This window comes from Botrytis porri, assembly GCF_014898465.1.
Source record: "Botrytis porri strain MUCL 3234 chromosome Unknown BPOR_007, whole genome shotgun sequence".
NCBI classification, from domain to species: Eukaryota; Fungi; Ascomycota; class Leotiomycetes; order Helotiales; family Sclerotiniaceae; genus Botrytis; species Botrytis porri.
Genome location: NW_024066081.1, coordinates 400873 through 426987, shown reverse-complemented (window position 1 = coordinate 426987; position 26115 = coordinate 400873). Strand labels below are relative to the sequence as shown.

The following is a 26115-nucleotide window of genomic DNA, read 5'->3' as shown; positions in this document are numbered from 1 at the left end:
CCCGTCGATCTGAGACTGGTGAAGGGTTGATAATGATTTCAGGAATGGTTAATATTCAGTGAATGTATCTGCAATATGTTTCTTCTCCTTTTGGGTAAATCTGCAGCGGCATGTGAACGGGTGAGTGGGTATAGGGGTTGATAAATCCCTCGTTTCACGGAATGGAATGCTTATATTGGATTTGAATTTGGGTTTGGATTTGGATGTCTGTGTAGGTGCAGGACAAGTGTGTAGCCAAAGAATCCGGCGATCTGAGAAAGCTAAGGGTTGCGGGAATGAGATCGATTGAGGTGTGGATGATTGATGTTGTGGTTTCTTCGCTTGTGCTTATGCATATGTATGCGTATATGTATATGTATGTGTGAAATTCTGGAGCTGCGTGTGTGTGTGTGTATGTATGTATGTGTCATTTTGGCTAGCTAGCTAGCTAGCTCCCGTCTGTCTGTCTATTTCCCGATATTCCCTCAAGCTTTCCTGCTTTCCGGAATGCATCGATGCATCGTATTCCATGTACCGGGGTATATATGACTAGGGTAGGATAAAAGAGTTGCGTCACAACAGCGCCGACTCGATGAGGACTCAGCTAAAAATGGATAGGTGGAGGTACTGTGAAGTGAACTCGGAAAGATAGACGAGTCCGCTAATCTATGGCTCGTCATTATATACCAATTTTGTGTTCTGAGGCAGGAGAGGGCTTGTTAGAGGGCTTATGAATGCATGCATACACGTTCGTGCAATTGGTAAATTAATAATAAGGAGACAGTAGCTGCTTGAGAGATGCTCTATTTTTAGAATCCATAAATTCAACCTATTGGATGTATTAAAATACTTGAGTAATGCTAGAAAAGCGTAAAGATTCCTATCTTCAGGGGGAAAAGTATCAGACTCAAAGGCGTTTGATCCACACAAGGTATACGCCACTGTTGTTTCCGCGTTGCTATCATATACTATAGATTTCTGCCGGGACATGTTCAAGTCGAACAAGGCGCGTGGAACAAGTAAAATGCTCCGCTATAAAATTTGTGAAATTTTAGGGAATCAAAATCGAGGCTTTTCGGCAACGCGAAGAGATATCGTGATACGGGTAGCCAGCCACCTCGTGTACTACATGCCACATTCGGCTTTCGGCTGCACCTTTGACCTTTGTACTACATACCAGCCCAAATTTTGCGGATAAAAGCCATCGTGTACATTGGCAACAACGGAGCACTTGCACAGCATTTAGTATTAGAACCAATACAATATGGAGAATAGGGAGGTCTGCAGGAGTATCCCATCACTGTCTGCAGATATGGTATCATTCTCGCATACTCTTCTCGTACAACTAGTAATATGAGACTAATAGAATGTTCATTTCTCTATTCGAGTCCAAGGGCTTGTACCAATTGAGTGACTGATACATGAGCTGCAAGGTCAAATTCAATGGGACACGAAGCACAATAAAGGTATTTAGGAACGAGATTTCCAAATTTACACGGGAGCACCTTGCTCTAATTTTTGGGTTCTGAAAAGATTCTTCAGAAATGTCCGAATCACAAAAAATCCCGAATGAGACTCCTACAAATGAAACTGGTGCTTCGATGACACTAGCAATCCTAGGATGTGGTACAGATCTCCTCTAAAAAAGCCACTGGCGTTAAGGTTAGATTCAAGAGTTAACTGCTTTTAGGAAGCCTCGGAACTGCTCTATTGTGCGGGATACTCACGCACATTGAAGAGAGCAAGAAAGCCAACTCAGCTTGTCCGGTATCGAACCTACCCCATGTACCAAATAAATTCATAGCTTGTGTCCGCACTGCTGCTTCCGCTGCACGATTGGAACTCTCCCTTGCAGCTTACGATACAGAAGTAGCAATCTATCATGGCGACCAGCGCGCTCCTCTTCACGAAGCCGATGTGATAGTATTAGCTTGTCAGCCTGGAGACATACGAAGTTGTCTGGCCACCACCATTATCCGATCACAATTACAGGGCAAAGTCCTCGTTAGCCTACTTGCGGGTGTTACGATTCCGGACATCGACTCCGTACTCCAATCTGTAGGGGGCAGAAGTTATTATCCTGCTACAATTGCTCGGGCAATGCCAAATACTGCCTCCTTTGTTCGCGAGTCCATCACTGTCATCGAAACCCCGGAAGCAACTTCAGCTAGCCATCTACTTGCAATTGATTGGTTATTTGAATCAATTGGCATGGTTAAACATATTTCTGCTGCTAATTTCGATACCTGTACAGCATTAGGTGCATCGACGCCTGCGTTCTTTGCAATTATCCTCGATGCATTGATTGATGGCGCTGTCACACTCGGTCTGACGAGAAAGGATGCTACGCTCATGGCAGCACAGTCCATGAAAGGATGTGCAGCGTTGGTGTTGGCGGGAGAACATCCAGCTTCTGTAAAGGAGAATATTACTACTCCAGGTGGTTCAACGATTAGGGGTGTACTGGCGCTTGAACAGGGGAACGTGAGAGCTGTTGTTGCAGGTGCTCTGATTAAGTGTAAAGAAGCTGCTGAGGGATTGGGAGCTCAGGCAAGGAATTAGGCTATGTTTGTTTCGGTTATCATAGAGATGGTCATTAATTTTCTTTTCTTTTTCCTTGACTTGATCGAAGTGAGCTGGAGAAGTTCTGCTGTGTTATCAGTTTGTGATGTTAGGGAGATTTTGATACATGCACGTGATTTACCTTGACTGAGTGGCAGAACAAGGCGGTGAAGTGGGCAATCTTATAATGCCTTTTATGTTGTATTACTACAACTTCACACCCTGGAACGGCCAAATCACCCTTCTAATGATCGTTTTTCATGTATTGAAACTTTTCTGAATGCTCAATTGATCTGAATTTTGAATTATCCTGAACTTCGTTCCGTCTGATTGAATCAGCTCTTTAAGTTTGCTCATCATCATTCACCAATACATATCGGTACCTCGCTTTTCCAGCTTCCATCTCCTTCAGAACATTGTTGATGTCACTCATCTTTCGTGTTTCAACCAATGGCCGAAGGTCTTTCTTCAATACAAACTCCAACAGGTCTTCCGTCCCCTTGATTGAGAGTATATCATTGAAGTGAATCGAGATCTTTCGTTCAACCAGTCCAAATATGTCAAACGCCGGAAGGGAGTCGTCTGGCAGACCAACTTGACAGAAATGTCCTCCTGTCCTGAGCAACCCCAGATATTTGTTCAGTGGCATCTCAGCGGATGAAACCGTACAAATAATCACATCAAGTGACTTTGCATACTTTTCCGCCCAATCCTTCTCGTCTTCGGTAGCTATGTAGTTATGTGCACCCAGATTGATGGCATCGTCGCGTTTGCTCTCCCGTCGTGAAATTGCAACAACATGCTCAAATTCCAATGCTCTTGCAAACATGACAGCAAAATGACCCAAACCTCCAACACCAATTATCCCAACTCGCTTTCCTTTCCCTTGACGTTCCACCAGTGGACCGAACGTGGTACTACCGGCGCAGAGCAATGGAGCTGCCACAGCGCTACTTAGCGCTTGAGGAATACGAATGGCCGCAGCGCCTGGAACTCTGCAATAATTTGCAAAACCACCGAAAGTCTTGCTACCATCAGGGAGAAAACCTTCATATGCAGCAACTTTCCGTGGACAGTAGTTAGGCATACCTGAGCTACACTCCGTACAATCTTTCTGGGCGCAAACATAAATGATGGGGCCAATTCCCACTCTTTCACCGATACTGTTCTCTGTTAGACGGATATGGCTTCACGTGCTTATAGGATGTACCAACGCAATATTTCGCTCGACTGCTTTGCCGACACGGGTCACTTCTCCAACGATTTCATGGCCGGCGCAACAAGGATAATTGGTAGGCCACTACTCGAGAAAAACGTGAGACTAGATCAAACAAGGTATAGGATTTCTTACCCATCCACTTCGCAAAGTATGCAAATCACTTGCGCAGAGACCACAATGAGTAATCTTGACATCTATGTCGGTCTCTTCCCATTTCTTAGGCTCGAAAGGAGCTAACCTTAGCCCATCGGTTAAAGCGTTCTTGTCAAGCCCCATCCATCCTTTGAAAGTGATGTCGGAGTTGATTGTTTGTTCCCCCATATTAATGACTCGCGGACTTTTGTTTAGGTAATGTTCAAGGTCGATACTCGACAATCGTGGAATTGTGACTGTGTATATAGCTAGCAGGAAATGGTGATACTATATCAATACTCTAAATGGGATATCAAATATGTCGGCGTACCCACATTAGTCACTTATGCCAAGCGGCCCATGTACGCCACTCAACTGGTTGCACAAAGCTAGTATGGTAGTACATCGGCCCTTTCTGTTGTACTTGCTATGTTTATTTGGTGTTGTGAGCTGCATCGTATGCGAGTCCCAGGAAATCACGCCTGCATTTAACCCAGCGAAGCTGCCGATCGTTCGTCAACCCAAGCCATAGTTTTTATCGCCGACCTTACAAATGGATCAGAAGGTTGTACCAGATTTCGCTCAGTGATGACAAGTGTCTCATTATAATATACTTCGTTAAATCATCAACCCGAAGTAGTGGGCAAGCTGAAAAAGTGCATTGAAGGGGGGAGCTAAGTGGCAGAAGCCCCGGCGTGAGCCTGCAATCAAACTGATTGGCCTGGCAATTAAAAATGATCTGTTTAGGAATAGAGAAGATGATGTAAGTTTGGTGATTACGTGTCTATTTCTACTTGTGAAAAATTTGATGCCAACTTTCGAATTCGAAAACTTGTCTCTGTATTTGTTTATACTGAATCAAATTATCAAACAACCGGAAAATTCTGAAGATGACAGCCGATATCGAGAGTGCAAGCTCAAAGCCTCAGAAGGTTCCATGGCTCCTTGAATATCGATCCTCTGACTGGTTTATTCTTACCACAGTGTGCTGTGCCATCTTCACAGTAAGCTTGTCAAATGATCATCCATACTGTCTTTGATATCTAACGTGACTTAGGATGCTTTCCTCTATGGTGTCGTAAGCACCCCGTTTCATCGTTTATACCGTTCATACAGATAATGCTACAAGATGAGCGGCCAAATCTATACTAAATTATACTGACAATGAATAGGTAGTCCCCGTTCTCCCATTCAGTTTACAAGAACGATCGGGTGTGCCGGAAGAGGAAGGTATGTGAGGAAAATTCAGGACTTGGCCATTCGCTGACTAAAAATAGTGCAATGGTGGACTTCTTTCATATTCGCAGTCTTCGGTGCTGCTATCGTAGTCGGTTCTCCAATTTGTGGATGGCTCGCGGACCATACTGCCGATAGATCTATCACTTATTTTGCTGGCTTATTCATCCTCGCGGCTGCGACTCTACTTTTTGGGTTTGCAAAAAAGGCATGGCTTCTTGTCGTCAGTAGAATGTTCCAAGGATTCTCGGCTGCGATCGTATACACTGTTGGACTCGCTCTATTAGTCGATACTGTTGGAAGTGAGAATATTGGACAGTGGATGGGCACAGCTTTATCATGTTCCAGTGTTGGCCTCATAATTAGTCCTCTACTCGGAGGCATTGTCTATGACAAGGCCGGCTACATGGCCGTGTTTGGTATGGCTGCTGGACTCATCGTTATCGATATCATACTGCGTATGTTTATGATCGAGAAACGGACAGCCGAAAAATACCTAGGCAAAAGTGTCAAAGCGACAACAGTTGAAGGCAACGGAACTTTTCACGCCTCCAATACTGAACACGAGGTTCAAAGTAATACTTCAATGAGTACTGATAGTTGGGAACAATCTCCCAACACTGCGAATTCCACCCCTCCTGGATTTGGCATACCCAATTATGACGAATCTAGCGCTCTCCTTCCAAACAGAAAACGAAACGGAAAACAAGACTCTAAGGGTTGGAGTCTTCCACCAGTCATTACCTTGCTCGGTTCGCCGAGAGTTGGTGCCGCCATCTACGGCATCTTTGTTAACGTTTCTATTCTCGCTACTTTTGATAGTGTTCTCGCCCTTTTCGTCAAAGAAACTTTTCATTGGAGTTCTCTTGCCGCCGGTCTCATATTTCTGTGCATAGCCATCCCTGGACTTGGAGGCCCACTCGTCGGTGCATTATCTGATCGTCTAGGTCCCCGTTGGATCGCTGTTGCTGGATGTACTCTCACAGCAGTGCCATTGATTCTTCTGCGACTCGTCGATAATGATACAGATGAGCAAAAAGTTCTGTTGTGCGTCCTCTTGTTTATCTGCGGTATGAAACATTCAACTTCTATTTTCTCACAATAAATCGTGTTCGCCTACTAATCTGGATCTCTAGGGTGTACTCTTATTCTTATCGTAGCACCTGTTGCCGCCGATTTGTCTCTAGTGGTTGGAGAAATCGAGATAGCAAATCCAGGTAAATTTGGTCCTGGTGGGGCTTATGCTCAGGCGTATGCTCTTTTCAATTGTTCCATGGCAGCCGCTACTATATTTGGTCCAGTTTTCGCCGGTGCGTTGATTACACAATTTGGCTGGAAGGCTATGACTCTAGCTATGGGCATTTTCTCACTAACTGGGGCAATTCCATGTGTAAGTGCATTTCTTTCTCGTTCATTTCAGAAAATCTCACTAATAATACAACAGCTGTTCTTCACTGGAGGCTATCTATTTAAAGAAGAGTAGAAAGTTAGAACTGTGAGCCTTGCATAGACTGAAGATAACGGCCACCCCCTTTGGTGAATATTTGGCATTGTCAATGTGTCGAAAAACTTGATTTATAACTGGAAATTTCGTACCCTTTTCTTTTCAACTCGATTCACCTACAATACGCATCTCTCTGTCGCTTGTTTTCGTTGTTCGTTGCATACATGTATCTAAGTTTTCCTTGAATGTTTAGCTCTGTGCGATTAGCACCAAAAGTATCAAATTGTAATTTCATTATTTAATTAAAAATACGTCTATTGTGCAAACAATGTTGTACCTCATATCCACACTGTCGGTACTTGTGCGAGTATATTAAAGGTTACAGAGTGAGACAGGCAAACATGTGTACTTGTGAAATGTACCCTTAATCTAATATAAAAATTTATTAGAACACAAATGGGAATGTGGCCACGCCATGTCTCATTAACCCTCCTCGTTTCGAACAATCTTTTCTTCACAATACGTCATTTCAGGTGATAGTATTGAGAGATTCAATATACACTAGTAGTTTCAAAATCTGACTTCAGCTACCTACAAATCATTGTAACACGTTTAGCACATGTATGATAAGAACAAGCATTTGAATGACCGAATCAAACATTCTAACAATATCTTGGAGCGTAATTAAGATAAGAGTAGTATAATTAATAAGATATTCAATTCTGCTTTTGACAGACTAAGCTGAACAATACAAGAGAGAAGCATTCCATACCCCATATTTGGTACACAAATTCCTAAAATGCAAAATATCACCACAAATTAAACACAAGGAAAATAACCCACTCAAACATCCATCGACTTCGTTTGTATGCCCACCAACTTTTTCCAGTCTCAATCCTCAAGCACCATCTCACCATCTCACCGTCATCGTCTTTCTAAACCCGTTCCGTACCACTCCGCTCTATTCGTAAAGCTCAATTGACTTTCTTAGCCTTTTCCGCATTCTCTCTCCCCCTCTTGTAAAGTTCCTCTATCTCCTCCGGAGTCTTTCTAGATATCGTTCCCAAAACATGATCCCAGAATGTTGTGTAAACCTGCGAGTAATTTGTCTATTCGTTACAACAATAGTCAGTTTTTATTCTCCAAATCTAACTAAGATCATTTCATCATCGAAGGAATTACAGAAAATGCAATCAGCAACTTACACTAGCACCCCAAGTCTGATGATGGATGTCATGAAACGAAGTATCTTGCTCACCCAACCATTGGATGGGATCCCAAGGGAGTCTGTATCCACAGTGATCATCGACGCCTTTCAGTACGCTGATGATAGAGAAGACTAGAGCCTCACGCATGTGAAGTCCGGAAAAGTAATACGCGACGGTGATCCCACAGGTATCCATGATAAATGATTCGGTAAGAGTATTGTAGAATGCGGCGAATGCATAAGGTGCATTAACGCGGTGGTGTAGGGAGTGAACATTTCCTGACGAAACGAAATGGATTAGCAATTTGAGAAAGTCGCGGAGAGATAACATCATGATACATACGGTATAACCATCTATTTTCATGAAAGGCACGATGTCCAAAATATTGCCATGCGTCGCTAATGAAGATGCAAATCGCAAATCGAGCTGCAGGTGCAAGAAGCCTATATATCACTTGCGCGACAACCACCTCCCATGTAATGATTCTTCCATCCTTTGCAGATATTAGTCTATGTCAACGATGGTAAAACCGAATTAATTGACTTACAGATGTGGTAATATTAACACGAACCGGAAGATGCAACGACCCTTTAGAGTTCGCAAGATCCAATCCCAGACCCATTAAGCTCATCCGCAAGCTCCACTGTATCCAGGAATATGTTTTCACAACCCTCTCCGCCCACACAGCAATATCATAATCCTCTGATCCTACCATCTCTTGAGTTCCAAGAACATAATAGCCTAGGAACAATCCCCATGCTGTCTGGAAGAGCTGCTGTCCGAGGATAGAACGCAGAACTTGGGGGATCGTGACACGATTGCGGCTTTCGAGTTCAGCGGGTGTATGAATACGATAGCTAGACCAGATATCATAATACGAGATGATAGACCAGAAGAGAGCAGTGAGCCAGTATGTTAAAACGGGAAGTAGGAGGGTCAGGTGGAAGTCTGAGATGTAGGAGGACATAGGCGGCCGAGGATAGAGGTGAGGAGATGCCAGCGTGTAGGTGGGGACGAAGGAAGAGGTATTGGTAATTGGAGTATCCATTCTGAGTGAAAGCTATACCAAAGATGTGACAGAAAAGCTTCAACGCTGGAGAGATGTAGTTGAGACTCCAAGAAACTCAAATTGAAATACTATTTTATAGCAGAAACTCTCAGTCAGCCATATCCATGCAGGTTGTTTTTGCTCGGCTGTATTCATAGCACACCCTTGATAAGTGCACTTAACATTGTCCCGATTTGTAGCCATGCATATTTAGATTACTTCGACAAGAGAAAACCACGGTGGCGCTGATTATATGCACTTGTACGATTCAGCTGCATCGACTTATTTGTGGCTGCATTTCTCATCACATTCAAGAATATTGTATACGAATATCAGGGGTTATAAATCGACACGACGATGGAAACGCGGCACACAAATGGTAAAGTTAATTAGGTGTGACAACCTACTATGCCAATGCAAGACGGGGGTCTCTTCCATGCTCAATTGAACGAGTACAGTAGTCTCTTGGTAGAAGTTTGAGATACAAGTTGATGGAAGTCATGAATATTGTGTGCAGTGTGCTCGGTAGTCCGGACTACAGCTCAGTAACCAGCAACCGGGAACTGTTGAATATCGAATATTGAAATTATCTTAACCACTCTATTTTCTCTTTAAATTGAAACACTTTTGACTATTATCTATTTAAGATAACAAATCTATCAGAATGACTGAAAAGTTCTTCAAGAATCAAAATCCGACAAAATTAAATTAAATTGCAGTCTGAAATGCTGGGCGCATTGACTACAAAGAATAGGTAACCCCTCCATATATATTTCCGACACCGAGGCACAAGATGCTTTATCTTCGTTATTAGGTACTCCAAATTTCCTCTACGCCGCTTTCTGGTGCACAATGGTCTCGTCTGTTTCCCTGCGAGCTTTAACTAAGTCGCGAGTTCGAGCGTAGCGCATGTCCGCCCCTGGGGTATCAGTCCACTCGGTCCCAAAGAATTTATCCCAAAATACGGTGTATGTAGAATAGTTATACTAGGGAGACTCGTGTCAGTATCTCTAGAGAAAACAATATTGTCTTAGACCCGAAATTTCGCTGACCTTGAGACCCCAACTCTGATGATGCAAATCGTGAAATGCTGCATTGTTTCCATTGATGTATCCGAAAGGATCCCAAGGAAATACAAAGTTGCAGTGATCACTAATGGTCTTCAACGTCGCTAGCGATGTCACAATCATTCCCTGACGAACTGAAATTCCTGAAATAGCGTTTGCTAAGGTAAAGCTCAATATATCCATGAAAAGAGTTTCGAGCCAATGGGCATACACGGCTCCATAAGCATAAGGAACGTAGAGTTGATGATGCTGAGCATGTACAATCCCTAGAAGAATTTCAATTAGATAAGTTCGAGTGAAAAGAATTTTTCAAAAAGAAGGGCCTGTACATACGATAAAGAGTCTTGTTGATATGACAGAGACGATGTATAAAATAGATCCATGTATCGACAACTGCGAGATACACGAAAAACTGTATCGCTGGAATTGCGAAAGAAACTATGATACGCGCCAAGTTCCATTCCATAGCAGTAAAGGTTGGGCTTGATAATATCTCATGACTGTTTGCCGAAATATGTGACAGCAAAGGTGTTTTGCTAAATTTCGACATAAGTCCTTGAGTATCTAAACCGAGCAGTGTCAAAGCCCAAGGGATGGCCGTGAGACACTTTCTAACCCGTCGCACCCACTGATATGTTTCACAGCCCCCAATTTCCACAAGCTCCGGCCCGTTGTTATAGGTGAGAAGAATTCCTATTACGATCTGTATAACATGATAACGAATAACAACAAGAAGGCAGCCCAACTTTGACACGCGGTTTCGATGAAGTTCCTCTCTCGGTGGGTGGATGCGATAGTTGCTGAACAATTCAAGCTCATTGACAATGTAAAAGACTACGCTCCCAACGATGTAAACCAATGTGGGTAGAATTACACCCAGAGTATGATCAGACATTCCGGATAGCATAGGTGAACGAGGATGTAACGCACAAGATGGCGCTGGGGAAAAGGTTGAAGTGTCTGTGAAATTCGACATTTTAGGCGAATGAATAGTATCAATTGAACATGAACTTTCGAGACTTGAAAGCAGCGGATTGTAGATGAACAAGAGAATGCTCTTCAATGAAAATTTCTGAAGGATGTTGACTTCAAAATAGTAGAAATAGATTTATCAAAAGTTTACAAGTTTTGAGGTTACCCTTTCATCCTCCTAACGCTTTTGGGAAGAAGCTGCATAGGATATATAGTGTAACAAAAGCTGGGATATGAGCTATGGAATTGCTGCACCTGTGAAACACTATAGCAACCATAATTACGAGGCGCTGGAGTGCCAAGACTACGGAATCGAAGAATCATTGAAATTTTAGTAAAGTTTCATGTTCCCCTCTATTCCATATACAATAGAATTTTGATTTTCTATTCATAATGTACTTGATTCATTCTTTTTGGTAATCTAAATTGAAAGGGGTAGTACATTTCGTGTAACTTAACCGAAATACCAAAACAATATCAAAAATCGTTCGATGACACAGCAGACTAAAAATTGAGACTATAATAATGCAATCCCAATTGGGCAGTAATCCTCATCTCGGGGTCCAGCTGCAGATTGACGAAGGTATTGTTGGTATTGGTATTTTCCCGAAGCCACGTTACATCACTCGTGATATTACCAGCTGGAGGTTGATCGCCAAGGACGCTTATCCGGACGACCATGCTGTTCCATGAATATGCAAGATGAGAAAAATGTGATAAGATCGAAGCTGAGATGATGTGCAACGGGACTACCCATGGATATATTTGCGCAACAATCAGGCAATAATGCACAATAAGACAAGACAGTACTGCGAACATCATCGATTTGTGGACAAAAATTAATTATCTATTCATAGATACCCTTCTCAAAAGTTTCCGTATCATAAAACAAAGCTGATATGGTATTCCCGTTAAATATACGCCCCTCGAGCGCATTAACAGCCTGTCTAGATTAGCTACAGTCAATAAAAGGGTGCCAATTGAGTTACGTACCCTCAGAGCTGACAACTGATTGGTGAACTTGACGAAGACTTTTGCTGGGGCACTTTGCCTATCGATATAGACCCGTTCAACCCGTCCATACTGAAGCTTGTTAGTGTGCTGGTTTTCAGCCATTGTCACAATCCAACATACCTTTTCACCACATTCATCCCCAATTTCCTGCATCAGACCCCCATCTCCTGAACCTTCTACTTCCTCATCTAAATCCATATTATCTACCATTCCACGCAGCACTATGACTTCTGACATCGGTCCGAATTTGCCTGTCTCTTCCTCTTTAACAATCTTCTTACCACCAATGATCTTTCCCCTGCCCCCCGCATCTCGAAACCCACCGCCTTCTGCATCGGACTTCTTTTTACGTTTGTCAAGTTTGACCTGAAGAGGTGTAATCATACCAGAGCCATCGGCCCCCAGTCCTGAACCTTTGCTCCAGCCATATTTAGACATTAGACGCTCTGCAAACCCTTTTTGACCCGGGCGAAGTGATTTTGATGCATTTTCATCAGTTTCTTCCTCATCTTCCCTGTCTACTTCGTCTGCAAGAGCTTTATCTAATTCCGCTTCCGAAGCTGGAAGATCACTCGGTGCCGGCGGTAGATTATATCGCACTGGTGCTCTGGAAATAGCCCCTGCTAATGGTGCTGGTGGAGGTAATGGCTGATCTTCGGGGGGTGGAGGAGGTGGATTAGATTCTGCCCCAAGAGTAGGACTATAAGAGTCACTTTGTGGGGACTTGGAACGATTTTTGTAAGAAGAATCAATTGGGGGAGGTGCAAATGAATAATTCGGAGGCGGGGCAAATTGGTCTGAAAATTTTTAGTTCCATGAGAGAAAAAAGCATGAAAAAGAAACACTTACTACCGATCTTCGGACGATATGATTCCTCGTCATTGCTATCACTTGATGTCTTTCGCGCCATTCTATGAGCATAAAGTCTATCCTTCCACTCTCGTACCTCTCGAACCTTCTCATCACTATTCTTATATTCCTCGTAATTGTTTGGCCGTGAGGGATCGTAAATATCGTCCCAATCTTGCGCGACGGCTTGCTCTTCCCTATTCTTCTTTCTTCGTTTCCTACCCCCTCTTTGCCTTTTCTCTCCAACATAAAATCCATTCACATCATCATCGTCAGCGGCCCAATCGGCCAGGGTGCTTTTAGAAGCTGGTTTGGCAGCATTGGATATGGCAGTCTTCGCGACGGCTACATTGCTCGGTTCGTTGGCATTCAGACTGGCAATGGCAGCTTTTGGGAATGATGGTTTTGCTTTTGGCTTTTGAGAAAGCTGTGGTCTTCTCGTGGGTTGAAATCTAAGGGTAGCTATTCAAATATTGAGTGAGCTGTGCAGAAACATGGATTGAATTCAAATCATTCGTAGCATACCAGCATCAATTTGGGGTTTCTTAGAAGCTTCATCTTCCACTGAATTGAAAACAACGGGTCCTTTGGTAATGGAGCCGGGTGTATCACTCGATGATGGATCTAACAAGTTTGCGTAGAGAGAAAGTCCATTCCGTGCAGGTGTCGCATTGGGAGGATTAGACATGTTGATATATCAATCATGCAAAAGGAAAATAATCAAATAGAAAGAAGGTCAAATGTTGAATTCTAGCTGTTTGCGAAACAACCACAGCCTGGCGCATAAGGCTGTACCTTGTAGATATCACCAAAGTCAGGTGACGAGGAGCTTCATTCCGATAAGGGAAGGATGTCGTGGATATAAAGTTAAGGAGAGGCGCGGAACCTTTGCGAGCTCGGAAAGCTTAGAGAGTCTGAGAATGGTTCTCATTAATCTCATACGTGACAATCAAGTTTCTCTTCCATCCTATCTTAAACAAAAGGACGATATTTGATTTGAATAATTGTATAAGTTACCCTATTCGTTAATTCTTCGGATTCCTCAAGTTACATTCTGATCTTGGCTCTATCTCATACCTTGTCCAGTACAACGATTATCGTCGTCTCAACCAACCATCGTCTACGAACCCACGCAGGCCAAGATGTCTGCTGCTACCCTCGCCAATTCCTTCTCCACAGGCAATACTACCACAGCAATTATTGTCCCAGGAAAGCAACCTCTTACCATTACCTATAAACAACTCACCGCCGAGATATCCTCATTTCAAAAGAAGCTCGCCAAGCTTGGTGTTACACCACAAGCTGCAGTATCAATTGCTCTACCAAACACCTATGAATTCATAATTGCCTTCTTAGCAGCAGCATGGCAAAGAGGAATTGCTGCACCTCTCAACTCCGCATACAAGCAGGAGGAATTCGAATTCTATATTGATGATTTGAGCTCCGCGGTTGCTCTTGTTCCCAAAGGTTCGTTTCAGAAAGATGGACCTGCTGTGAGGGCTGCAAGAAAATATAATGCAGCTATTGCAGAATGTTATTGGAATGGCAGAGAGGTTGTGTTGGATGTTAAGGATGAAGGGAAATTGAAGGGAAAAGGAAATCAAAAGGTTGAGCAGGCGCAACCAGATGATGTTGCTTTAGTTTTACATACCAGTGGAACGACGGGAAGACCAAAGGCTGTGCCATTGACACACAGGAACCTCACTACAACTATGAAAAACATACAAGCTACATACAAGCTTACTCCTGCGGATCGTACCATGCTTGTTATGCCCCTCTTCCATGTCCATGGACTTTTAGCGGGTTTCCTAGCTCCATTAATGTCCGGTGGTTCTGTCATCGTTCCCCCTAAGTTCTCTGCCTCCGAATTCTGGAGCGATTTCATTACACACAAAGCAAATTGGTATACTGCTGTTCCAACTATCCATCAAATTCTTTTGAAGAATCCACCACCCACGACCAAACCTAATATTCGATTCATTCGATCATGTTCATCCCCTCTTTCTCCAACCACCTTCCATGCTCTGGAAGAAACATACAACGCTCCTGTCCTTGAAGCCTACGCCATGACAGAAGCCTCCCACCAAATGACATCAAACGCTCTTCCGCCTGGAAAACGTCAACCTGGTTCTGTAGGAATTGGTCAAGGAGTCGAAGTACGAATTCTTGATGGCGAGGGCAAAGAAGTTCCAATTGGTTCCGAAGGAGAAATTTCTATTCGTGGCGAGAATGTCACGAAAGGTTATCTCAATAATGAGAAAGCCAACAAGGAATCGTTCACCAAAGACGGGTTCTTCAGAACTGGCGATCAAGGAAAAATGGATAAAGATAGATATGTGTTTATCACCGGTCGCATCAAGGAACTTATCAATAAAGGAGGCGAGAAGATCTCTCCTATCGAACTAGACAATGTTCTAGCCCGTCACCCTGCCGTTTCCGAAGCTGTCAGCTTTGCTATACCCGATGAAATGTATGGTCAAGATGTTGGTGTTGCTATTGTATTGAAGCCAGATGAAAAATTGACTGCATCGGGGTTGAAGCAATGGGTTGCAGATAAAGTGGCCAAGTTTAAGGTGCCAAAACAGGTATACTTTACGGATGTTATGCCAAAGACAGCGACAGGAAAGATTCAAAGGAGAATAGTAACAGATACTATGCTTAAGCAACCTAAGGCTAAGTTGTAGAGGAAGCGCCTGTCCAATTCGTTTCAGGGAATGATATATTCCCCTATAAATGTACTACAAATTTCATTTTCGTTTATACACATACTTGGGTATTGAGTTTAGAGCATACTTTTCGAGATTTAGAAATGAACAATCTTGCCAAAAGAAATATGCACTCCTCTGATATAGTAGAATGATGAATGGGTAGTTATCTGCCAATGAGTACACTAGAGAACATGTCTTCCTCTACCCATCACATCCCCATCATCTGTTGTAACTGCACGTTACTATAACCCCAAGATTCGTTCTAAGCAAGTCACTTCATATCCATCCATTCATCCATACATCCCACATACCATATCATATCATACACCAAGATCTTGATTCAGATCATGATTTTCCTTGCCGCTTTCATCTTCTACATTCTGCCTTTTATTCTTGATATCACATTGTATCATATACTACAAACCCATTTAATCTAATAATCTAGTGATTAGATTCTATCCACCTATATATCTATCTAATTTATCTATATACCCACCTACTTATCTATCTAATCCACCTACATACCTACATACCTACCTATCCATCTAAATCTCTCACTCACCTATCTAATTGTCTAGCTATCTGCGAATTCGTATATAACCTACTACCTACTAACTACCTACCTAATAACTGACTAACTATCTGATTTTTCCATATTTTCTCCACACTTTCATCTTACCTTACCTCATCCCATTCACCCCATCCACCTCATATCGCTCTCGTTCCATAGCCTCTAACTAACTAAAAATACCACGATCCTCCCTTTCAAATCTTTCACACACACATACCTAACTATAACCCACAATGAAAGTAGGTAGCACAATAGAAATCCTATTTTTCAATTTCATAGACGCTGTATCTCTTTTTGCTCTTCTATAATCTGATCTATCTATAAGAATCTTCATGCACGCTAAAGAAGAAGAAGAAGAAGAAGAAGCCAGACCAAACCCAACCCACCCCACCCAATACATCATCAATCAATCCGAAGGAAGGAAAACACGTTTTTTTTCCCCTCCGCTACCAAACCTATGCACGCAATATACGCTCAATATAACCACTCCACTCCTTATGAACATTATATCTTGATTCCCAATCATCAAGATGTTCCCATGACCCTCTTGACTCTCAACCAAACCTCAAAAGCTTCCAATTTCAACCCCACCCTCACATATCCTAGCCAGGCCACTAACAATCTCAACCCATTAGCCGGCCACCAAAGACTACCCCTCGCTCTGATCTGCTCTAACTGTTCCTCAAAAACCGTTCTCGTGCAATATCTCGCCAGAATCAAGAACGTCCTCACAGGACCCTGTCGCGTATGTAAATTCTCATCTAAACTCCTCGTCAAGTCATTCGTTTTCAATATCAACAAAATAATTCGTGGAACCTGTCCTAACATTTGTACAAGTTGTTGAAGCATTCCTTCACCTAACGCATCATTAATATTTTTCTTCTCTTCTTCTGATCGCTCGAGCGCTACATCTTTTGTTAGGATCGTGTAGTCGCGACCTGTAATAGCCGATGCAAATAGGGGGAATTGTTCATCGGTTACACCAGCCACTTCTTTAGCGTATTTGCGCATGCGGGGTTCGTTAGCGTCAATTACTGCTAGCCAGAGTTTCGCATAAGAGCGACGGAGTTCGAGATGTATATCGCGGTATAGACCATGGTCGTAAAGAATGACGTCAAAATTGGCGCCACGGCGATTGTTGTTTTTGCGAATAGCGAGATTACCCCCATGAGGATCACAATGTAGAGGAGCATTGTTCCCAAAGATCATTTCGTTAAAGATACGGGCGAGGGCAGCGGAGACTTCATCGCGGTCGATACCATTAGAATCCAGAAATTCGAGATCATCCAATCGGTGTCCTGCAACATTCTCCATAACTAATATGCGTTTCTTTGCCCATAAAACATCAGGTATAATCAATGGTAATTCCGGTATCCGTGAGAAGTAATCCTTTGTCCGCAAAGCATTCTTTCCCTCTTCAGTAAAGTCCAGTTCGATTGGCAATGAAATTTCCATTTCCGATGATAACCATTCTAGATCATACTCTGGGAAGAATCTCTTTAACGTCGCGAATGTGAAGCTAGTTAATGCCAGATCGAGAGCCGCCCATTCCGCCAAGTTTGGATGTTGAACCTTCACCGCGACCTTTTGCCCCGTTTCCTTGACAGTAGCTAAATGTACCTGAGCTAAAGATGCTGCCCCTATCGGTAGAGGTGCGAATTCCGAGAAGTAATCTGAAAGTTGTTCGCCAGTATCCATCATAAACATATTCTCTATCGACTCCAAGGATGAAACAGGACATTTATCCTGCAAGGGTATAAATGTAGTCGTCCATTCTAAAGGTAGAAGATAATTCATGGCACTCTGCGAAAACCAATTAGCCGATGCATCATGCATCTAGATATAAATAAATCCCCTACCAAATGTTGCCCGAGTTTTATAAATATACTCCCATTCTTCTCCAAGACTTTCAATGTCCGATCTGCACATCTCTGATGACAATCTTTCAATCTTCTATCCTGTTCGGCCTGATCATCAATCTTCTCATTATGGTTTAACGTAACTCGATAACTGTCGCACCTCGAATTAGCCACTTGTCCCAAACGATCCTACACAATGCTAGAAAACCACTCACTCATTGATACAAACAAACAACGTACTGACCACTCTCCCCGTCCTCTCAACCGCTTCATACGCATGCCTTATATCATCCGTGAAAGCAAGTCCCGTTGCCGCTACGCCCCCGACGGCAGAAGCCATGATAACTTTATTTCCCCTCCCATTCTGCTGATATCCATATCCATATCCATTTCCTCCTCTCTTCCCCGTCGAATATGCCGCATTCTGCACCCAAGATTTCCTAGTCCCTCGCTGTACACATCTCCCACAAGTCCGCGAAATCGATTTCGTACATGGTCTCGCCCTCGCCCACGCCGATGCCGATGCGAAATTAAGTCCCTTCATCTCTCTACCTTGCGTATCGTACACGTAGAACAAATTCCCTTGCGAAACCCACACAAAACTCTCCTTGAGAAATTATCGAACACGATCCATCAATTCATAAAATTCCATTACAAGCCAAAGATTCATAAATAGATACTCAATGCAAAAGTGTTGAGGACTTATCTATCGATTTAGAAAAAAAGTGCTAAAGTCCCTTGTTTAATAATGATCCTTGTCGATCGAACCCCGAAGATCGCATGACGTCCTCTATTTATTTCCCATGTTCAAAAAAACCGTTCGATGATTTGAGTTTATCTATAACACAGCAGTTGCAAGCAAATAAGAAGAGAAATGTGAAATTATTCCAATCCATACAATCAATCTACACAATCAATCCATTTACCATGGCTCCTCGCAAATTCAATTTAAATGGCAAGGTATCAATCATATTCTCCCAATTCCCTTAATCCATTCTCCCTCTCCACTCCATCCCTCCCAGCTCCTTCCCAGCTCCCACTAACAGCCCCTCCTTCTAGACCTTGACTGCTCCTCTAGCAGCCGCAACCATGGCACTACTCCTATTCACATACACCCGCACATCTATCCGCGCAGCTAAGCAAAATGCCCAAAAACATCGCGAAGCAGACGGCGGACAAATCGATTGGGCAAATGAAAGTTTAAGACGACATGGACAATTAGATGCGCCTGTGGAGCAAACCACGGTGAAACAGTTACTAGGAACGGCAAAAGATAATTTGGAGGATTTGAGAAGGAAAGGAAATGCGCCCGAGAGGCATGAAGTGGAAAGGAAGCTGAGAGAAAGAGCGGCGAAGGGGAGAGAAGGCGGTTTTGCTGGGAAAGCAGAGTAATGTCGAATGAAAATAACGATGAAGATGGGAACGGTGTTTAGGTTTATTGAAGTGCACAGCTACTTCACGAGTTCGTCTTTCGAGGTTACATATGGGAGTTCGAGGAGATCTTTACAAAACTGCATATTCAGGTCAAGGTGGAATATTCAACAATCATTTGCCATGATGGCTAATACCATCTATAAGTACAATTCCCCTGTTCACAAAAAGGTATCATTCAGATATGAACGTCTGTAATATCTTCCATAAACACAAAGGCCGCATCATGCTAGCTCGATACCTACTGGCCGAGTGCATGACCGAACGCCCGCAAATTTCAAATGCTTTAAAATGCAAAAATGTTTCCTGGTGTCTTTATTACCTCGAACCTCAGAGGTGTATGCCGTGTTTTTTGGAGGTTTATACATCTTGCCGAGAAGGATGGTCAAATATATGAAACATTTACCAATCTTCTCCCGATTTCCGTAATCCTTCTGCTTTGGCATGATTTAAATGCTTCATAACATACTCATAGGTGAGCATAGTGGTTGTGGCCGCAGGTACTGCTCTCATCATATTCGTACCCATACCTGCATAAAATGCCCTCCATCCTTCTTCGCGTAATATCGTTTTAAATGTCATCACAATGCCCCTATATTTGGGGACCGCTTGTTTGATTTGAGCAAGGGGACTGGAAGCCCCGTGTTGATGGGAGTGTCCTTCTAGACCTCCCCGAAATGCGCCATATTCTGTTGAAGCAGCTGGCATGGATCTTTGTTGAGTTTGAAGTCTTGTTCGAATGACTTCGTGAGGATAGGTGGTAGAGCTGGCTATGACCTTACTGAGCACGCTTGCAGATAATACTCCAAATAGATGAGCACTTTCATCACCTTCTGCTGACTCTCCCATCCCCTTGCCTGTGAACTTCTTCTTGAGATACTCATAAGCTGGGAATTGGACAGCCACATGTGTCAAGCCAAGTAGTGCAGGAGTCAGACCAGAATAAAAGGATAGGAATCCTTCAGTCCTGTACATCACTTTTGCTGCATCTAAAGTTGATCGATAATGCCAAGGTGGTCTGGCTCCGTTATTCTTTGCCTTGCGGCTGACTTGTGACATCAGACGTGTCTTTATTACCCAGATAGGATTGGTAACCATTGTCGATGAAGCTCCAGCAATTATTGAGGACCAAAAATTGACCACTACCGTGTTATCTGTAGAGATTTATTTAGCTTCCATCGTTATTGTTAAGATTTACTCATAATTCATACCGGTATGATGCCCAAAGAACTGTTTTGATCTACCATAGACCGTAAACCAAACTGCCCATGTAGGTAGATAACCAAGGATAATTGGACCAAGGCCTCGATACAATCCTTTCAACCCCTCTTCCCGCCATATCACTCTTCCAGTTCCAAGTAAACCATTATATACCGCTTGTCCCGCAGGTAGTGACCCTAGTCCTTGTGCGGCTCTGAAACCCCCTTGTGCTTGTAGTTTTGTCTTAATAACATCTAGTGGACAAGTGACAACTCCAGAAGTAAAACCACCGACCGCTCCCGCAAATGCATTGAATTCCCATTCCGCCCTTGTTCTAGCTACTCTCTCCAATCTAGTAATAGGTGAATCTCCTCCTCCAAACGTTAAACTCGATGTGAATTGTTGGGTGGTAGGCTGAGAGGACGCAAAATCCTCAGACCCCGATGATGATGGCGTGCTGCGTTCATGTGACATTGTAATTGTTGTTGGCGCAAATATCTAATAGCTTCTGCTACTTCAGCCAGAGGCAGGCAGAAGTGAACCTCGCCGAGAGGAAAGCCGCCGATGGGTTTGGAAGGCCTTCACTGATTGTCGCCGTTCTTTTCTTGCAATCTCGTGTCCCGGTGTGCGGGGAAAGATCCCACGCAGCACGCCAGTGACACAACAGCTAACGGTTATCGCAGGCCATTGACAATCGCCTGAATGTTTGTTGAAGTTTCGTGGATTGTGCGAGCGTCAAAAAGTTGGAAAGGTGGGCTTTTTGGGGTTCTTTGAGGTAAAGTGGGTTGAGAATTTGTGGTTGAGGGAAACACCGGACTTCAAGACCGGCTCAAAATTCTCGGAAGCTTAGATAGATTATTCAATCAATCGCTTGAGGAAAAGGGTCGAACCGCCAAGCCAAAGTAAGAAGTAGGTACAGTTTAAAAGAGAGGATGAGATCTTATGGTTGGGCGTGTGATTTGATTTAGATTGATGATATTTATGATTATGAGAATATCTTGTAGATGTTCTAGATATCACAAGAAGAAAGAGGGTTGTGTGAGAAATGTAGGTAAGTAGGTACACGAGAGACAGAACTACGAGTAGAATATCATAATTCTAATTCAACAAAGTGGGGGAAATCAACCCGCTTGGTTCGAGACAGGGAAAGCTTGATTTTAAAAGGCCTAGGTAGATGAGTGATGGATGATAGGAAGGATATGATAAAGTAGTTACCTGTGTTATGTGTGAACAGTTGGGTCTTGAGTATAATTGGGTTACTGCTACACCTGATATCTAGATGTTTTGTAAGTACCTACTCCTATCCTATCCTACCATTAACTAGGTAGCATTCAATGGCACCACAGCAGCATCTCTACCAGCATCTTATATTGGCCATAATCTAATAAATGCTCAAACCGTGATTGATGCACTGATACATTGATACCGGTACAATGTTGTAATTCTACTCGAGCAGCTAGTCAACGTAGGATAACCACAATTAGACGAATACTTTGCCAGTCATAATGAACATTCTAATTCATACTATGATCAACCCCGGATTGAGAAAAGAAAACCATTACATACACCTCCCAAACAAACCTCCATCTTCAAACAAAGAAAATCATCTCATCCCACATCCACGTGCCTCTTTTCCACATCCACCTCTCCTCTCTCCATACAAACTCATCTCATTGTGAACATTAATCATGCCGATATCTTTCCCCCACCCATTTTATTCCGTTCCGTCACTCATCCCTCCCAACCAATCACAAACTCTTCAAACATCGCTGACTCGCTTACCTAATACACTCATAACTTTTGAACTTCACTCTCAATATACACCACCATAATCGACGTATTCCCCTCTCCCCAATACCACCCCTCCGAATCCACCCATCATGTCTGCACCATCGTTAGCAAGCTGGATTTCCAAGAAGCCCGGACTCTTGAAGATGATGAAGCCTTTGGCCTCATGGTACACCAATGCTGCTGGATACCGTCAGTTGGGATTAAGGTATGCGATATTTTTGATCCGACCCAAGATATGCAATAAAGGAACATGTGTGGGAATTGGAATATGCAAAGCAAAGAAGAGAAAACTAATATGTCACGGAATTACAGAGCTGATGATTTACTCCCCGAGGAATCCGAAGAGGTTCTTCTTGCGCTCAAGCGTTTGCCGCAAAAGGAAGCTTATGATCGTGTTTTCCGTCTGCGAAGAGCTGTTCAGGTACGCATGCCATTGCTTGCTCTAAGCAATTGAGAAAAGACAATTAGATACCTGACTGACAATCCTTAAGTGTTCCGTCCAACATCAACTTTTGCCCAAGGATCAACATACCAAGCCCGAAGACGTGAGTCTCATTCATTTCTTCCAGCACATTGCCTTTCCACGCTCCTTTTAACCAACATATTTTACAGGATTACGCATACCTCTCTCCCATCATTGCCGAGATCGAAGCCGAGGCCAAGGAACGTGCTGATTTGGAATCATTGACTATTACCAAGAAGAACTAGAGAGGAGAGAAGCAGAGGATGCAGATGAGAAGACGCTGGATATGTATATTTTGGGAGGTGGGAAGTCAAATGAAGTGAAGTGCAGGATGAGGTGAGATGAGGAATTCAGAGGATGGGGAATGAAAAGCACCTAGATGAGATGTGATACTCTGTACTTTATAACGATGACCATCAATTCGAAAAACAAAAAATTACTCAACTCTATACCATGGTTGTGTGAAGAGGGGAGATGAGGCGTCGTGCAGCCTATAAATTCGCTGTCTAGATAGATATCTGAGTTGGACTCTGGAGCCAGCCGTGGCGGCACAATGAGAAGACAAGACATCTCGATATGGTGACCAAAAGGAAAAGAAATGTCCAGAAACCCAGACCAAGTCGAAACCTAGAGCATCCCTCCTGAAATCCCAAGAGTCATGACACTAAACTAGAACAAATCTCATTACAAGAGAAAAGCAAGTTCATCTAACCAAATACCAGAATGAATCACAGAACGAATCACAGAACATCAAGTAAGCAAGCAAGCATCAGACCTATCCTCTCCCCCTCTGCAAACCTCCAGTCCTTCAAACCTTTCTACTTTGCCCTGCCCTCTCTTCCTTCTTTTACTTCCACTTCCATAGCCATAGCTAGCCCAATCTCAAAGATCGAGGGTCTTCCTGATCTGATCTTTCCTGTGAGACCAAACACCATCCAACCATCTACAATAATCACACCCACACAAGTATCCCTCAAACGCACCCCAAATCCATCTCCATCCCACCACCAACCCAAATCCAAACCCAAATCCGTAAGTATCACAAATCACAAATCACAAATCATCAATCATCAATCATCACAAGAAGAACCATAAACATAAACACAATCACAGATCCAACCAACACGGAAAAACAAAGACTTCCTCTCATTCACAAACCAGTGTATTTACCTACCTAGGTACCCAGTAAGCTATTCTATCTATTTACACCCTCTACTGTCCTTTCCTTTGCTGATCCTCCTCTCCCAAAACTGTTCATTTCCTCTCAAAACCACCTAACCATCCATTATTCGTAGAAACCTCAATATCCATACCCATAAAAACATTTACAAACCTCACAACCTCTACTCCCTCTCAATCAAATTCACACTTCCAATCTCATTCTCATTCTCATTCTCATTCTCATTCTCATTCTCATTCTCATTCTCATTCTCATTCTCATTCTCATTCTCATTCTATCCCCACCTTCATATTCATCATCTTCCATTTTCATCCAGTGCACTATAGAAGAAATAAGACCATTCATAAACAATTCGCAATTGGGACATTTCTATTACAGTGGTATGCTGCTCTTGCAACCATGCTTGCTAACAAGCCCAAGCCCTTATCTTCATTCGTGAAAAACGATCAAACTCCCGGACCCCCTAGAATGAAAAATGAAAAAAGTTCGGTACAAGAAATCTCGAAGTTTAAAAAAACCCCTTCGAAAGTAGGTTTGAGGGAATCATTTTTCCCCTCCTTTCTGAATGTTGGTTCCTTTTCCGAATCCAATCATACAAAATATTCTCTTTCTGACTGAAAAAAACTCCGTATATGCATTAAGACGTGTCCGAACGAGTTTCTTAATACAGTGACATCTCAAACGTTGTTACCAGGCTTCTCCTCCGTGTCCATGTGCCAGACGACATAGTTGGGCAATCCAATAACTTCATACCCTGCTCTCTTGGCCATTTTTGCGAACCCTTCGGTCTCGGCTTGATTTTCGAATGCGTAGGCGGGGAAGTTAATTCCTGTATATTGGTCAATACTTTGCCCTCTTCAAAATTCCCTGGCACAATTACCTGATCTGTGAACATCTGCCTTGACAATGATGTTGACTCCACCAATACCATCAAGCTTGACTTCCTCATCCTTGTTTTCTCTCCAATTACCCATCAAAGCCATGTAAGTGCGACCAGTATCGAATTCTTTATAACCTGAAGTATTATTAGTATAGTAACACAAAGTTTCTGATATTGCTACATACCCTCGACAATAACCGTGTCTTTGTCAAGCTTTGAGGCAAGCTTAAGAGCTTTATCCGATTCGATCCATGAGTTGTAATCGACTAAAAACAATTAGCATTCATGGCAGAATTCCAAGTGTGGTCTAGACTTACATCGACCCTCAATATCAACCCCATCACGGTATCGATGAAACCAGACATCTGCAAAAGTCAGTGACTGTAATGAATCCTATAAAAGAGAGATATTCATACTTGGTACAATAATATCTCTATCGTGAGCAATGAAGTCCTCAATGATCTTCTCAGGACTATCAACAATGTCTGCATCCCTCCAGTAGACCCATGAATGTTCTGGTTTCAATGCCGCAGATAGGAGATAGTTCCTGGCACGAGCCATGATCTTTCTTCGGGGTGCCTGAGCTGCATATGCATGACGTTCCTCAACGGTCTGACCCGAAACGGCACCAAAGTCCTTTTGAACAATCAAAGCACTATTGAATGCCTCAGTTTCCTTGCCGTCCTGAATTCTGTCGAGTTCTGCAGCAAGTACAGCGAGGGTGTCGTCAGATGAATCGCCAACCAAGAAAGCAAGATCTATCAAATCGTGTGGGTATGACAAGAGTGAGAGTAAATCAAAGTATTTTGGTAAATATGACGCGGCATCTCGGAGAGGGGTCAAGATCAAAATTCGTTCCTTGTTCGCGATTGCTTTTGTAGTAGATCGGATAGGATTGAGGTCGACACTTTTAATGGTGGTAGAATTGACAACAACCGGCTCATGGTGATTAAAGATAACTGGTGTTTGTAAATGCGCGTTCCAGTCGGCCTGTTCATTCAATGTCATCTGCATCGGTGGTTTCGAAGGTCCCCAACAATAATATCTTTAGACACAGCACAAAATCAGCGTTGTTCATCTTCTTTGGCAATTACTGATAAGGCACAAGTGAGGTGCTGGCTTACCTTTGCATCTCTTGGGCTGAAGTACTAATTCCTCTCCATAATAATACAACGACACCAGCTAATGCTACACATAGTAAAAATCGCGTCCTTGTAAGAAATACCCATATCGCTCTCGCAGGCGGTAATTGTGCTTTTGTAGCCTTCCAATTCATGCCACCCTTTGGACCCAACATTGCGA

At 43.0% G+C, this 26115-nt stretch overlaps 12 protein-coding genes across 12 annotated transcripts; 5 read left to right on the top strand and 7 right to left on the bottom strand.

Annotated features, from left to right (window-relative positions):
• Positions 1 to 1523: 1523 nt before the first annotated feature.
• EAF01_005485 (uncharacterized protein) lies at positions 1524 to 2541 on the top strand (the record flags this gene model as incomplete). The annotated part of the gene is made up of 2 exons (XM_038913738.1): positions 1524 to 1605; positions 1670 to 2541. 2 exons carry the CDS (start codon positions 1524 to 1526, stop codon positions 2539 to 2541), a joined length of 954 nt encoding a protein of 317 aa, XP_038770187.1.
• A 343-nt stretch (positions 2542 to 2884) lies between these two features.
• On the bottom strand, positions 2885 to 4081 carry EAF01_005484 (uncharacterized protein; the record flags this gene model as incomplete). Its single annotated transcript, XM_038913737.1, has 3 exons — positions 2885 to 3704; positions 3756 to 3841; positions 3893 to 4081. 3 exons carry the CDS (start codon positions 4079 to 4081, stop codon positions 2885 to 2887), a joined length of 1095 nt encoding a protein of 364 aa, XP_038770186.1.
• Positions 4082 to 4782: 701 nt separating this feature from the next.
• Positions 4783 to 6611, top strand: EAF01_005483 (uncharacterized protein; the record flags this gene model as incomplete). The annotated part of the gene is made up of 6 exons (XM_038913736.1): positions 4783 to 4896; positions 4950 to 4970; positions 5065 to 5122; positions 5170 to 6198; positions 6265 to 6518; positions 6573 to 6611. 6 exons carry the CDS (start codon positions 4783 to 4785, stop codon positions 6609 to 6611), a joined length of 1515 nt encoding a protein of 504 aa, XP_038770185.1.
• Positions 6612 to 7546: 935 nt separating this feature from the next.
• EAF01_005482 (uncharacterized protein) lies at positions 7547 to 8828 on the bottom strand (the record flags this gene model as incomplete). Its single annotated transcript, XM_038913735.1, has 4 exons — positions 7547 to 7681; positions 7778 to 8058; positions 8123 to 8273; positions 8328 to 8828. 4 exons carry the CDS (start codon positions 8826 to 8828, stop codon positions 7547 to 7549), a joined length of 1068 nt encoding a protein of 355 aa, XP_038770184.1.
• Positions 8829 to 9658: 830 nt separating this feature from the next.
• Positions 9659 to 10871, bottom strand: EAF01_005481 (uncharacterized protein; the record flags this gene model as incomplete). The annotated part of the gene is made up of 3 exons (XM_038913734.1): positions 9659 to 9814; positions 9881 to 10161; positions 10229 to 10871. 3 exons carry the CDS (start codon positions 10869 to 10871, stop codon positions 9659 to 9661), a joined length of 1080 nt encoding a protein of 359 aa, XP_038770183.1.
• An 843-nt stretch (positions 10872 to 11714) lies between these two features.
• Positions 11715 to 13418, bottom strand: EAF01_005480 (uncharacterized protein; the record flags this gene model as incomplete). Its single annotated transcript, XM_038913733.1, has 5 exons — positions 11715 to 11810; positions 11861 to 11950; positions 12002 to 12678; positions 12731 to 13192; positions 13256 to 13418. 5 exons carry the CDS (start codon positions 13416 to 13418, stop codon positions 11715 to 11717), a joined length of 1488 nt encoding a protein of 495 aa, XP_038770182.1.
• Positions 13419 to 13872: 454 nt separating this feature from the next.
• EAF01_005479 (uncharacterized protein) lies at positions 13873 to 15414 on the top strand (the record flags this gene model as incomplete). The annotated part of the gene is made up of 1 exon (XM_038913732.1): positions 13873 to 15414. The coding sequence occupies one exon, from the start codon at positions 13873 to 13875 to the stop codon at positions 15412 to 15414; it is 1542 nt and encodes a 513-aa protein (XP_038770181.1).
• A 1003-nt stretch (positions 15415 to 16417) lies between these two features.
• EAF01_005478 (uncharacterized protein) lies at positions 16418 to 18412 on the bottom strand (the record flags this gene model as incomplete). The annotated part of the gene is made up of 3 exons (XM_038913731.1): positions 16418 to 17812; positions 17869 to 18019; positions 18084 to 18412. The coding sequence occupies 3 exons, from the start codon at positions 18410 to 18412 to the stop codon at positions 16535 to 16537; spliced, it is 1758 nt and encodes a 585-aa protein (XP_038770180.1). The 3' UTR covers positions 16418 to 16534.
• Positions 18413 to 18795: 383 nt separating this feature from the next.
• Positions 18796 to 19260, top strand: EAF01_005477 (uncharacterized protein; the record flags this gene model as incomplete). Its single annotated transcript, XM_038913730.1, has 2 exons — positions 18796 to 18828; positions 18928 to 19260. 2 exons carry the CDS (start codon positions 18796 to 18798, stop codon positions 19258 to 19260), a joined length of 366 nt encoding a protein of 121 aa, XP_038770179.1.
• Positions 19261 to 19701: 441 nt separating this feature from the next.
• EAF01_005476 (uncharacterized protein) lies at positions 19702 to 20973 on the bottom strand (the record flags this gene model as incomplete). The annotated part of the gene is made up of 2 exons (XM_038913729.1): positions 19702 to 20453; positions 20511 to 20973. The coding sequence occupies 2 exons, from the start codon at positions 20971 to 20973 to the stop codon at positions 19702 to 19704; spliced, it is 1215 nt and encodes a 404-aa protein (XP_038770178.1).
• Positions 20974 to 22263: 1290 nt separating this feature from the next.
• Positions 22264 to 23285, top strand: EAF01_005475 (uncharacterized protein). Its single transcript, XM_038913728.1, has 4 exons — positions 22264 to 22495; positions 22603 to 22711; positions 22782 to 22835; positions 22903 to 23285. Exons 1-4 carry the CDS (start codon positions 22380 to 22382, stop codon positions 22996 to 22998), a joined length of 375 nt encoding a protein of 124 aa, XP_038770177.1. The 5' UTR covers positions 22264 to 22379; the 3' UTR covers positions 22999 to 23285.
• A 1325-nt stretch (positions 23286 to 24610) lies between these two features.
• On the bottom strand, positions 24611 to 26110 carry EAF01_005474 (uncharacterized protein; the record flags this gene model as incomplete). The annotated part of the gene is made up of 6 exons (XM_038913727.1): positions 24611 to 24762; positions 24814 to 24948; positions 24999 to 25079; positions 25131 to 25178; positions 25230 to 25858; positions 25938 to 26110. 6 exons carry the CDS (start codon positions 26108 to 26110, stop codon positions 24611 to 24613), a joined length of 1218 nt encoding a protein of 405 aa, XP_038770176.1.
• Positions 26111 to 26115: the final 5 nt, after the last annotated feature.

Bases quoted from the DNA above. Each gene is read 5' to 3' on its own strand.
- EAF01_005475 (XM_038913728.1), top strand. From the start codon at position 22,380: ATGTCTGCACCATCGTTAGCAAGCTGGATTTCCAAGAAGCCCGGACTC. The intron at 22,712-22,781 runs GTACGCATGCCA...ACAATCCTTAAG, and splicing joins GTCTGCGAAGAGCTGTTCAG to TGTTCCGTCCAACATCAACT. The intron at 22,836-22,902 runs GTGAGTCTCATT...CATATTTTACAG, and splicing joins AACATACCAAGCCCGAAGAC to GATTACGCATACCTCTCTCC.